Raw genomic sequence first — 13,406 nt, forward strand, 5'->3', positions numbered from 1 at the left:
TTATTGAATTTTCATACAGTGATCCGATTTTTGAAAAAATATTTCTGTTGAAACGATGCTATTTTTAGCGAAATTACTTAAACATGGTAACGTAAATAGTTATTTATAGGCCGAAGAAAATGTCACTCTTTTAAGTGTGCTTTATTTCTGTTCCAGATTTAATGACGTTCGTAGAATCCATAACTACTTTTTTTACCCTCAGGCCAAGATAATGATTATGTTATCTAAATTTCTAAACAGAAATTTCCTCAAAGATAAGAAGAGAACACCAAGATTGCCATAGATAACATAATGATTATTAACATGGCCTGAAGCAACAGGCATTGCAAATTTCAGTAAAGATTACAAATACCAAATTTTATCACTCCCTATTCTGCTGGAACGATATTATCTATTACACAGATAGATGAACAACGTGACTTAAGCATTCTGTGAAGTCCACTAACAGTATCTTTTATCCTATTTTTTTGCCATATTCCGAGAAGATAACTTCAATTTAATACAAATATGTAAGACCGCATTTTAGAAAATTAAACAAACACCACTCACGCTTTTTAATATTTAATGTAAAAAATGATATTCTGTAACTTATAATTTTTAGGCCTCGTTTCACGATTGGTCTTAGAGAAGGGGGAAAAGAACTTCATTTGAAATTTAAATTAATTTCTTAGGGGTTAATGCTAACTTGCCTGTCTTTCAGTACAGAAAATCGTCATAAAAAGTTTCAGCTACATACGTTTCAAAAGTCGTATGAAGCGGTTGGCAAATACTAAAATCTCCCACTGCCAGACGACTTTTTTTTTTTCGTATTTCTAGTTGGCACAGTGACAGGGAGATTTCTATTTAGTGCCAAACCTGTTGAAGTTAACAGTGCTTCGATTTAATGAGAGTCGCGAAAGCACAATAGAACTAGATATTATGGCTTCCTGTTGACCTCACTTCCTCATTCTGTGTGGCTGTGATCTGGCTGACGATATGAACACAAACACATCTTGGAAAACTTATGAAACAGGTTTCATTTCACATTTAACACGTATAGTGCTGTGTTGTGACTCGGTACGTGTATTTACAAGCAAGCAGTTCTTATTGGATATCCCATTCCAGCTTACCAGAGTTACATTATGAATGATACAAGAGGTGGGGGAAAAAGCATCAACTTTCTCCGAATATATTACGTTTGTTACGACGCATGCGCACATCATTATGGCTTTAGAGCAGCTCCTCTGAATCGGGAAATAGCGATTAGGAGTTTGCATCTTCGTCAGACCACAGCCGTATCCCCCTCGAAACAACTCCGTGGATAGCATCAATGGCAACCGACTGGGGCTATGAAGATCACAACGGTAGGCTCCCTTTGTCCTTTTTTAACCTCAGCGCGCGCGCGCGTTTCCACCGTTCACCTTTTCAGAGTTGCGCTGCCGTGCAGAGCATGGATGGTGCAGAGAAAATCGAAGTGATGCGGGAGAGAAGAGAGAATGATAAATCGAATTGGCATGTGGGCAATATTTTGTGTTAGTTTGTTTTACTGATTTCTCTCATTAAAAGCCAAATAATGTTGGTCATAATCTAATTTTTTAGCATATAAGAGGGTTTTACAAATTTGGTGCTAATTTTCCTCAAAGTAAATGATAGCGTATTATTAATATTATATTACCTGTTTTATTTCTTTTACATTTCTAGTAACAGTATAGGGAAATTTGGTATAATATTAGGAGGATATAATACGAGGAAATAGATAATAGTATCAAGTATACCTTTTTACCAAAGTATTCATTTTAAAATCGACGATTTATATTGCTTTTTTTCATTGTTTTACTTGCTATTAGCCACCTACATACTTAGCAGCTTTGTATAAATGGATTTCAAGAACTTAAAAGGTTTTCTTTATCTCGGTTTGCATCTCGCGTTTTATTAATAGAAATAGCAAGAATTTGTCCATGTTTTAAGCTTTCATCCCAGTCATAATGTATTTTAGGTTTTGTACTCATCTACATAATCAGAAAGTGTTGCCACCTTAAATGTAATCTAAGTTTCGATACAACTTGATAAACTCCAAAATAGCAAACAATGTATTAGAAACTGCTGGGACTAGATTTGACTCTAATAATCTTCGCATCAGAATGCCATTAGCACACTAATTCAAAATACGAACCCTATCCAGTGGTTTGTAAATCGACTTATATATATTAATGCTTTTAAATAGGTTCTAGACCTTCATTTGGAGGCCAGAATAAAGTCTGGATCTTAATTAAAACTTTAAATAACATGAATTCCTGGCTTTAGGACACAGTCCGTTTCACGTGATACAACAGTATTCTTATGGCCGAGGGTTTTGTCATCAGCTGTCATTTTTTTTAAAATTCTTTTCCTCTAAGGTGAGGAATTTTTTAAAACAAATTTTACATTAAATGGTGCAGTGTTTCAGAGTTTGTGCTGATATTTTTTAAAAATGTAATTTTTTTTTATTCAAAACATTTCATGTTTAACATACCTTGTACTCCATAGGAAATTATTTCAAATGCTGTTATATGAAAGTGTTCTTCTTGTTAATACATTTGAATAAGGCTGGTTAGAGAGTAAGCTGATCATGAGCGACAGAAACACTACTACACAATCGTAAATGCACAATATATCAGTGTCAACTGGCCAACAAAATTTAAAGTACAATTATAGGGGTAAAAATGCATTAGAATTTATACGAAATAAAAGTTAAATTGACAGTCCTTGACCCACCTCTCGCTTTTCTTGCTTTTTTTTTTTTTTTTCTTTCAGACTCATGTTTTTAATCCGTTTTCACCAGCAGAACAGATTTAGCTTATGCAAAGACTGAAAAACTGCTGGCAATAGTATTCATAATGCTTACTTTATGTTTCTGAGCTGTTTATCTCCAGGGAAAACAAGAAGAGATTGCCTTGAGATAAAGTTTGGAAGTACTAAGTGTAGACTTACCTCAGTGATAATAAAATTTCTTACATTGAATCTGCTTATTTCCTTGAAGCAAGTTGAAGCTCCAATAACAGCGACTGCCTTCCGCAAGAGATGTCTTTGGCGTAGTAGGCATTGCTTTTCTGACTTTTAGTTCTAAACAGTGGCGGCTCGTGGCTTGAAATCGTGGGGGTGCTGCAACTTTCGAAATATACATACACATTAAGTTCAGTGTATACGTGTTTGGATAAAATATCAAAATTATGATAAAAATTAAAAAAAAAAATTAAACATGAAAAATATTGTTTCTGATCAATAAAATTATACAGTTTGGTATAATTCAAAATTACTTAAAAATAAAATTAATAAAAAATAAAATAAAAATATTCTTGTTTTGTTTCATGAGAAAATATTGTTTATTATCAATAAAATTATACATTTGGTATAATTCAAAATTACTTAAAAATAAAATCCATTATCATAACCCCAATAATGTTCTAAAATAAAAACTATAACAAATGTTATGTCTTTAATTGTAATGTCCAAATATTTAAAGAGACGGAGTAAACACGATAAGCACTATGAACATTCTACTACTCTCGCAAACTGCATATAAACAACAGTGGAACTGCGCGACGGACAGTGCCGTATTACGCTAATAGCTCGCATCTCACTATGACGTCCATATGCTTGCGCGCGTAGCAAATACTACAAATACTGCAATATGATAAAATATGTGTGCTGCTAGCGTCCTTCACCCTCCTAAGTGCTACAAGATGGATTTTTATTATTTTTATACAAAATAAAAGAATTGTATAGGATTGTTGATGATAAAATTAAATATTACAAGCAAATATAAATAAATTAAGAAATATATTTATATATCGAGAAAAAAATGGGGGTTCTGCAGTTTCGCAGTGCCTATGCACGAGCCACCCCTGGTTCTAAACAACATGAATAAGCTATTTTTTTCTCCATTGTAAGCAAGCAGATTAGAAAATGCCTGTCTAGTTTATCTCAAAAATTCCAGGTACATACTGTCCTACTGTACAGAAAGGCATAGAAAAAGTCTCCAGTTTTTGGCTCAAGGAGCCAAAAACTGGAGAATTTTTCTATGCCTTTTCAACATAAACTGACTGTAGGGATCACACGCAGAGGCTGCAGCAATTTTTTTTACCCTAACAAAATTGGCTGATGAACATTTCCGCCGACATATATTAATGCTTGTCTCATGGCTACTCTGTCATTAATGTGTCACAGTAAATGGATATCATATTTGTGATTAGATCATAAAGATTTTTAATCAATTTGAGTATCTGTAAATGAAAAATTATCTTTAATCGCGGTGATGACCTTCAAGCAGTGTTGTTCTTCAGGTTATTAAATTCTCTGGGCCTTTACCAACTTTTGGAACAATTACAGAATATCATTTCTGCAGATGTTTTAAAAGTTGACATATATATATATATATATATATATATATATATATATATATATATATATATATATTGGGAGAAAAGAAATTTGCCAATATGTTATCTATTTATTTATTTTGGATTAATTTGCATGAAATAAATTTTATGGTCTCTATGTTGATATTTATTTATTTTCTTTGTTATCACAGTAAGAGTTAAACTGCTTCTCATTTTGTACAAAGCTTCTCAGATTTTTTTTCTCTTCAACTATTTTGACTTTAGATTGACAAATATTGGTTAATAAACATTGACATAAAAGGCTTATTTCAGGTTTTCAACTTTTGTTTTCTGAGTTTCACTCAAATGATACGCTATTCACGTGTCTGTCTTCATGTTTACGACAGATCCATCAAGTACCATCTAAACAAAAAAAAAAAAAAAAAAAAAAAAATGCCATACTAACTCTATCCTAAATAGCTTGAGTAGGGAAACAGAAATTCAAGCATACATATATCCGAAACACCATTACTTCAGCCTCGTTGACCAAGTGGCTAGCACGTCTCAGTTGGAATTCCACTGCTGGCATGGATGTTTTTGAACGTTTCTAGGCAGCAGAGCAATGAATTTCACGGTGTGAGACTAGCATCCTGCTTACCGCAAGCCTTAAGAAATGGCTTGGGAAAAAAAAAAGAAGTTCTGGGCCACTTATGAAGATTGGTTGGTTGTTTGGATTTACGGCCGAAGCATCTCAGGCTATGATTCCAGTATGTCTGTTAATTGTATATGTTCTTGTGGCCAATTTGTCTGCTTTGCGGGATGAAAAATTCGTGCAACAGAACAGCAGAGTTCGAGTACGATATTAATGTACGATAGATTCCCAACTTTTTGGCTGGGATTCACATACAAAACCCTTTCTGGGTTGCTCCGTAAGAAAATCAGTCCTGTGCTGATGGAAGATTATTTATGGTAACTTCAGCCTCAACGAAACGTATGCGCCACTAGTTTTAGCAGACTCTCGAAACTCATAGACTTGAATGACTGAAATTCGCAATGGGTGGAGGTAATTAAAAAATTGAAAAATCCATATTTTATAATCATCTCCACATATTGCGAGCTTCACTACAGATAACTGACAAGAATTTGATACCTTTCAAGAATTATCTTGAAAGGTATCAAGATAATGATACGAACCTAACACGAAGTTATAATTAAGGTGTATTATTTGCTTGCCCAAGATCTTTTCGTATATGTAGGAATACCACGGGAAAGCACGAACTTGCGTTCCACGGATCTTTCCTGTTTCTCTGTTCTGTACATCATTGTAAATGTTCCTCTAGAACTGAACACTTTTAGAAATGTTTTCAGATGAAAGCTCGCGGTGAAACCGAATATCTCTCCAACCGTACCTATCAAACGTTTCCCAGTCGCGGACCCTATTTAAATAATTTTTTTAATCGTCTCTTACAAAGCCCTGTGTGTGTGTGTGTGTGTGTGTGTGTGTGTGTGTGTGTGTGTGTTAAACTTAAAGCTCACATATTTTCTTTATGTTATATAGGTCGCAATGGTGTACAGAATGAGCCTCTCTCGTATCACATTTATAGTATTCATCAGAAGGCGTTTTTGACATCTGTTTAAATACAGAATTTTCTACTCCTCTATCTCTCGCTCGGTGTCTTCTCTCTTCCATCGAATAAAATAACCAGCATCAGAGTTAATGCTGTGATTAGGGGTTTATTTACAGGCATTTTAAACAACCGTTTTACCTTCTTCTATATCACCTGTATAAATCAGCATCAGCAACACAAATTTATATATTCACCGTATTCTCGAGGATGAAATGACATTTGACCTTTTGTTAAAAAGATCCGAGTTTGAATCTACGGGAACGACTTTTCAACTGTAGGTGGCAGATTTCTTTCCGATTTTTTTTTCTTTTTAATCCCGAAACAAACAAACCAATCAACCAGAGAACACACCGAATTAACAGAGAGCCTTAGTTGCTACATCTGTAATTTAATCAAACTTTAAATAAAAAAAAAAAAAACATGCACATTCATAATTCAAAGAGAGTTTGTAGCTTCATGTCATGGGAATGTAAATGAAACTAAATAAAATAAGCCACACTCACTTTTGAAAGTATTGAAGTAGAAGTTTGCAGTCTTTTTCCACAGCCAATGCGAGTTGGCGGTACGAAGCTAATGTTGCCTGAGATTCCAGCTGTCAGCTACAGTTTCAGGTGTGACAGTTATTCATCGTGTATTTAGTTTTTGCTTTTGTTCAAGTCACTATCACAATCTATTCTTAACTAGGGCTCTTTCAGTAACGTCACAGTTGTAAGTCCAAATACAACATAAAAATAATAGCATTTATGAAAAATGACATGAAGGTGGCTACTGGGTTGAGCAATGCGTCTACAGCTGTATACACTTCTGATGAACTGTTCAGCCCTTGGTTGCAACTGGCGACAAAAAAACTACAGTCATATTTCCCCTACTGTTAATTTACAATAATAACAATCGAACAGCTTACCAGTATTGTGCTGATGCTGTTTACACCCAGCGGGGTCCTTTGATGTATGTTGAGTCAGCAGTTTCACATTGTTTACATTACTTTCCACACACCCTTTGAAATTTATAATAGTAAAATAGATTTTAAAAATTCTCATATGAATCGCGTAGCTTCGTTATAAGTTTTAAGACTTTGCTTTTTTCCCATCCCTTAACGGTTATTGTTTTTGAACAAGTGAATGAAAACAAGAATCTTTTAACGAAAGCAAGTAGATCCTGTCTTTTCATATAAAATAACACCATTAAGAATTTTATACCATCTTTATAAGGATAATTTTCTTACATCAAGGAGGAGGAGGACATTCTCTTAGTGGAAAACAAAATGAGACTAGCTGCATGTTTTAAATTTCAATTCATTCAGTATCGCTTGCACGATAATATTCGCACATATTGAAAACGGAAATTAAGATTTAACAAAGGAACAAAAACGTCTTGATATGTGAAATTTTTGTTTGTTTTACGACCTAAGCAACTAGGTTTATCCAATCAAAATGCATTGTCGATACTGGCCGAGCTACGGAGTCTGAAGTTTTTTTTTTTTTTTAAGCAATGATAGCTCAGTAACATGGTCAGACTTTCTACTTAATGTTATCATAAGTAATTCTATTTTTTTATTGTTTTAATCCTTCAAAAACTGACTTTTAGAACACCGGTTTCGAACAAGACCATCACATCCTGGCGGGGCCGGATTTAGACTTGCTGGGGCCCTAAGCTATACAAAACTCAGAGGCCCCCTACTGTTTTAAATTACATCATTTGGTCTCAGAAAAATTTAAAATATATACGCCTTCTTAATATATGACAATATATTGTCTTTTAATTTTTATTTAAAAAATAATAAAGTATGCGTTTATAAAATCACAGAAATAATTACACCACAAATAAGGCTCATAGAACAGAAAGTTTTAAATTAAAATAGGAAAATAAAAAGTAAAAATTAAATTAATATAACAACATAATTGGTGGTATATTAAAAAATTAATCGTTTATTCAGGTGAAAATTTGACAGTAGACATCACATATTAATAAATTAATAATTCAATAAATTAATATTGAAAATATGGAGTGGATAAATTGTTATAATACAACAATATTTAATAGAAATAATTATATTATATAATCCTCTAAAAGGCTCTAAGATATAACTTAAAACATTTTCTTTCTTGATTTCCCCAAAGCAAAATCATTAATTATGTCATCAAAAGATATGCTACGTAACTTATCGCTTTCTATACATATAATGCTAAGTGCAGACAATATTTCTTGAGACACAGTTGCTCTCAGTTCATTTTTTATTCTCTTTAGCTGTGATATGTCTGACTTCATTTGAGTGATTTTTCTACGAATATTTTTTTTATCAAGTTTTATATTTTTTTGTTTTTTTATTTGAGGCTCCGGCAGATTGCGAGGGCCTAAGCTGTAGATTTTTTAGCTTATACGTAAATCCGGCACTGCTGCATCCTGGATTTGCATTCACTGTAAACTTCTGTGTATTAATTTTGTGTGAGAGATCTTACTTTTCTTCCCATCTACACATTCATCTGGGATGTGGGGAAGCAGACAACCGAACGTATTATTTTTTCCTTGTAATTTTTTTTTTCTTTCTATTTTTGGATTTGGGATAATATGTATCTCAAAAATCGCGTGTGTAAAAAAAGAAAAAAAAAAAAAAAAGTGAACCAAGTACAGAGGAAGTAAAAGGTTGGTTGAAATCTAGAATCAGCTACTTGCTGAAAGAGACAATGATCGATTCAGTTTTTTCGAAAAGAGTTTTTTTCATCTCTTGTAAAAGACAAATAGGCCAGAAACACATTCTCAATGAACGTACACTGTTTGGATGGAAAGAAGTCAACGGATACCATAGTGTGATGAACAAATAGCCATGGTGCCCATTGTTGTCGCTGGTAATGGTATTGCGTTTGTCGCTTCTTCTGTAGGATATATTTCCTATCCTACAGAAGAAGTCTGTAAATATTCTTAAGGAATATTTCCATACAATTCTCCTCCTCGTTAATTTTAGGCCCGGTTTAGTAAAATATTTCAGACACCTTAAGCCATGTTACAGACAGCTATATTCTAAATATAGTTCGAAATCGATTGACTGATGTGACCCGTAGAGATGTTTGCGAAGGAGAAGAAAGGTAAATAGAAACAAAATGATGCTCTCTCTGGGGGGAGTTTTTCGCTATTTTTAAAGTGCTCTAGTTTTATTATTATTATTAATAATTGCATTGAAAGTTTTTGATGGAGCAGGCTATGGAATAGGTGATTCTCGTACTTGCCAAATGTCGCTATAACCACATAGCATGACTCTCGATGGGGAATAAGAAAATTTAGGGGGGGGGGAACGCAGACTAAACTGCTGTGTTATTCTGCTTTAAAGCTTCATAAATTCTCCTTTTTTTTTCTTTTTTTTTGGTAAAAAAAATGAGTAATGACCAGACCAGCTTCTATCAGTAGATGAAATTTATGTGGAAATATACCATAAAGCACAGTAGTTATTCTTGTTGTGTCTTCATGCGAAACAAATATAATGTTCTTTTCACCGTCTATAGTCATTCTCCTATATACTTAAAGTAATTACTTTACCCCCCTAGGTTTCTGAGACAGTTTAAACATGAATTGGTTCTCCACCCTCACCGCCCCAGATCCTCGTATGTTTACGTTACTGTCAATTTCACTTCAGCATTTCCATCATCCCGTCTGCACAAACAGACAAAATCTTTGATGTAAAACTAGCCCCATTTCTAAAACACGCTTCAGTGTTTCCGATGTGTCTTGCGGTTCTCATGAATCACGCGAAAAAGGGCGTGCTGCCAAGTTTGTGTACTTTGATATTCGCCGTTTGGATATCAAGAAGTACGAAACTTTGTGACGTCCTTCTTCAACAGTTTAACTGTTCTTCTGAAGTTGGAGATCACTGATCCGCCCTCCTTACAAGGACATACTTGTAGGTTATGTATTATGCAAACTTTACTTGGATGAATGGTTTCCCTTATATTGGCTAACAGGAAGGCATATTAGCTTGAAATAAGGAACAATCGGAAATACTAAACTTTATTTGAGAATATTGTGCGCTATTTAAATATTCAGTGAGTGATGTTATAAGCCTACCGATAGTGAAAAGCCATCTGCCAATAAATAAATATATATTTTTAAATATAATATATTGACACATCCTATGAAACGAAGTTTAGATGGGCTTAGCAAAGATTATATGAATTTTAATTTTTTTTCTTAAATTGATTTCTGTATTTCAGTTCATTAAATTGATTACTGTACTTCAGGATTGATCAGACGTTGAAATGTTTGTCGGTATCTTCTAGGGAACTTTTTCTATGTTACATGCGACTTCATGTAATAAGTGGATTTCGATGTCTTACCTTCAAGATTTGAAACTATAGGGAGTTGTGTGTGTGCGCGCGCGCGCGTGCGGAGATATTTAATTATTAGTCACGTCATTCATTTCTCAGCTGTAGCTAAGAGGATATTTATTACAATTTATTCTGATTTCCCTGAATGCAGTTGCAATATTTATGTCATGAATGTCGCAATCCTGGTTAGAGCAAGCTTTCATTTTTATTATTATTATCCGGAAGTCTCTCACGCTATATAGTATTTCCATAATAGAACCCCACTGTAATTCCATCTGACCATGATTCATGCAAAACAAAAAGCCCTTGCAAGGCTGTTCGAAGTTTCTGTGAAAAACGCATGTCAGGAATCCCTTTTATTGTTTAAGGTACACACCAAGGAAATTGCGTAGGATTTTGACGGGTTAATTTGATGTTATAACTTCTTTTGAGATTACTATCATAACCGGTATCATAATATAATAAGATCCGTCTCGTATGTTTTATTTGAGTGAATTTAGTGGTAATAAAACGACTCAGATGCCAGGAATCAGTGCTAATATAGCACTGCTTCAGTGGACAAAAACCAACATAAAGAGTGACATTCTTCAAGGTCTACCCAGAAGTACGATACTATTACTAGTGAAGGGCGTATCTTCTATCCGATATCTACTTCATTTCTTTCTTTGCTCGTTTTCAATGGGATTTCTCGATGAATACAGCGAAACTTCCCAATGTCGGAAAAGCTAGAGGTCTGCGGAACACATTAGCCAAATGGTTACTGTTCAACCGGATTAATTAAATAATAATTCTCGAAGATGAATATGGCAGGAGGATCCAACTTTTTCACACGGATATGTATGCTTTATTAAATCATGGCTCTTCTAAACAGTTACAAAACTGTACTAGCAACTCCTTACAACTACTATAAATTTAGTCCGCACACTAAGTTGTCTCTTAGATCTCTTTATCCTTTCATTTTTTGCTTTTACGGAATTCTCAGAATTTATAAGGAGCATATTCCTTTACGTCCAGTTGTTAAAGGTATAGATCTCCGACATCTTGCTAGACTATTAAATGTTCTGACAGGTCAGTCATCGTTTTTTTTATAAAAAGAAAGCAAAATTAAAACTTTGAACACTTAGCTTTTACTATTAGCAACACCCATCTCGATGAAGTAGGACATCATAGCCAGCTTTGATGTAATCTCAGTTTATTTATTAACGTTCCGATTGAAGAACTGTTTATATTATAGAAGATAAGTTATCCAAACATCTCATGACTACTTAACCATTGCCTGACATCGGGTTACTTCAAATATAATGATTACCATGTTCAGAGCTAGTCATGAGTAGCCCTCTTTAGCTAGTTCTAGCCATTTATCTATATGGCGTTATTTGAAGAAAACGCCTTGGAAGAATGTTATCTCCTCAATCCTTAAGGTATAGAAAAGACATTTTCTTGGAGCCACCATCAACAATATCTTTCAATTTTTTGAATCCTCCATTTCTTAGATTTAAAACTGACTGAATCATCTCGAAAATAAAATCGAAAATATCTCCATATACAGAAAATATCATATGCTAATAGATACCCAATGCTTGTGTACATGATTATAAACGTCAAAAATTAGACATTATCTCAGCCCCGAGAGTGCGAACTCACTGTCTAAAGATGAAGTCGGGTTTACCAAAGAACTGCAATTCTTGCAAAACTGTCCCGACAAACATATGGTCTCTAGACTTCTTTCCAGCCAAAAAGAATATTCAACTTCCCTCTGACAATGGGGAAGCTAAAAGTTTTACTTCTCTACATTGGCTCTATTTCAGTCAAGTTAACCAGAACAAAACATTTTCACTCCTCTCATTAGAATGCAATCCTTATTTCGATCCTTCCTACAACATTCCTCCGAAATACCGTCAAGTTCATGTCTGACCGCAGAAACACTAACAGACGGAAAACTTTATTGAGTAACGCATCGAAGAACATGTCAGAGCTCATAGAATAGCAAAGATATGAGGTTACAGCAATATCAACACCTGTTATCTTAAGCCAATCCGCATGGTGTCCCAAAAGAAATGTAGTACAATCATCCCTCGACTTACGTCCGTTCGAAGATACGTCCGTGATCCCATAATGGAATAAATACTATTTTCGACTATACAGCAATCCGTCGATTAATGTGCCTAATGCGATTTTTAAAACAGGCGCATTAACCGAATATAATAACTATGGGAAAATGTATAATTCGTTCCTCAGATTTCTTTTTTTGACCCTTAAGTTTTTTTGTTTTTTTTTAATATAAGAATTAGGGTATGTCTCAGGGCTAGTTAAAGGAAAACCATGAAGCTGAAAGACAATAAAACATATTCAGAATGTAAATTTATTATTCTGCTTCTTAACAGACAAATGAGCTAACGTACTTTGGCGGGCATTCTGTTTCTTTTTTTTTTTTTTCCATACAACTAACGATATGGCCCTATTGCCTCTTCTACAAATTTTACTGATTCTCTCTTCACCAGGGTAAGTCTCTAAGCATCACTGCTTAAAAACTATTTTCAAATTGTTTCTGTGAAACCTCTTTGGGCTTGTCAGTGATTAAATTTTCTTCATATTCTTCAGGATCTTCCCGCTGTGCATCTAAATTTAGTAGGTCGGAATCACTCAACTTCTCAGAATGAGATTTAATTAACTTAAATTCATTTGAAAAGCCTCTAAAATCATTTGCACAATGTGGAAGAATGTGCCTTCAAACGGCTCGCATATTGCTAGCAGTAATTTCATTCGACTTTGCTACTTTATAACCAGTCTGAGATTTCTCTGATTTGGCTAGAAAAGTCTTGGAAGGCATTCGCTTCAAAAAAAAAAAAAAAAAAAAAAGGCTGGTTTCATCGACATTAAATATTTGTTGATCATAATAGTCCCCTTCTTACACAATTTTCTTCAAATTCTCTGGATATCTCCTTATCTGCACTTGCAGCTTCGCCTGTGATTAGAATATTATGTAGGCTATTTCTCTTTTTGAAACGCTCAAATCAACCAGCACTAACGTGGAATTCTTCTTCTTCTTTGCCATCATGGATAGCCCTTTCTTTCCAGGTTACAAAGAGAATGCTTTTTGATTTAATAAGGCCAGCGTTTAGCGG

At 34.2% G+C, this 13,406-nt stretch overlaps 1 protein-coding gene across 1 annotated transcript in view; it reads left to right on the plus strand.

Annotated features, from left to right (window-relative positions):
* The first annotated feature begins 1,269 nt into the window (after positions 1-1,269).
* LOC150103516 (carbonic anhydrase 7-like) overlaps positions 1,270-13,406 on the plus strand; it is a 124,401-nt gene continuing 112,264 nt past the window's right edge. The window contains exon 1 of the mRNA XM_090398239.1: positions 1,270-1,343. Within this exon, the coding sequence (XP_090254365.1) occupies positions 1,310-1,343 (34 nt within the window). The 5' untranslated portion in view covers positions 1,270-1,309. The remainder of the gene's footprint in view (positions 1,344-13,406) is intronic.

This window comes from Typopeltis vanoorti, chromosome 9, assembly GCF_054136105.1.
Source record: "Typopeltis vanoorti isolate ZY-2024b chromosome 9, IOZ_Tvanoo_1.0, whole genome shotgun sequence".
In the NCBI taxonomy this organism is placed as follows: domain Eukaryota; kingdom Metazoa; phylum Arthropoda; class Arachnida; order Uropygi; family Thelyphonidae; genus Typopeltis; species Typopeltis vanoorti.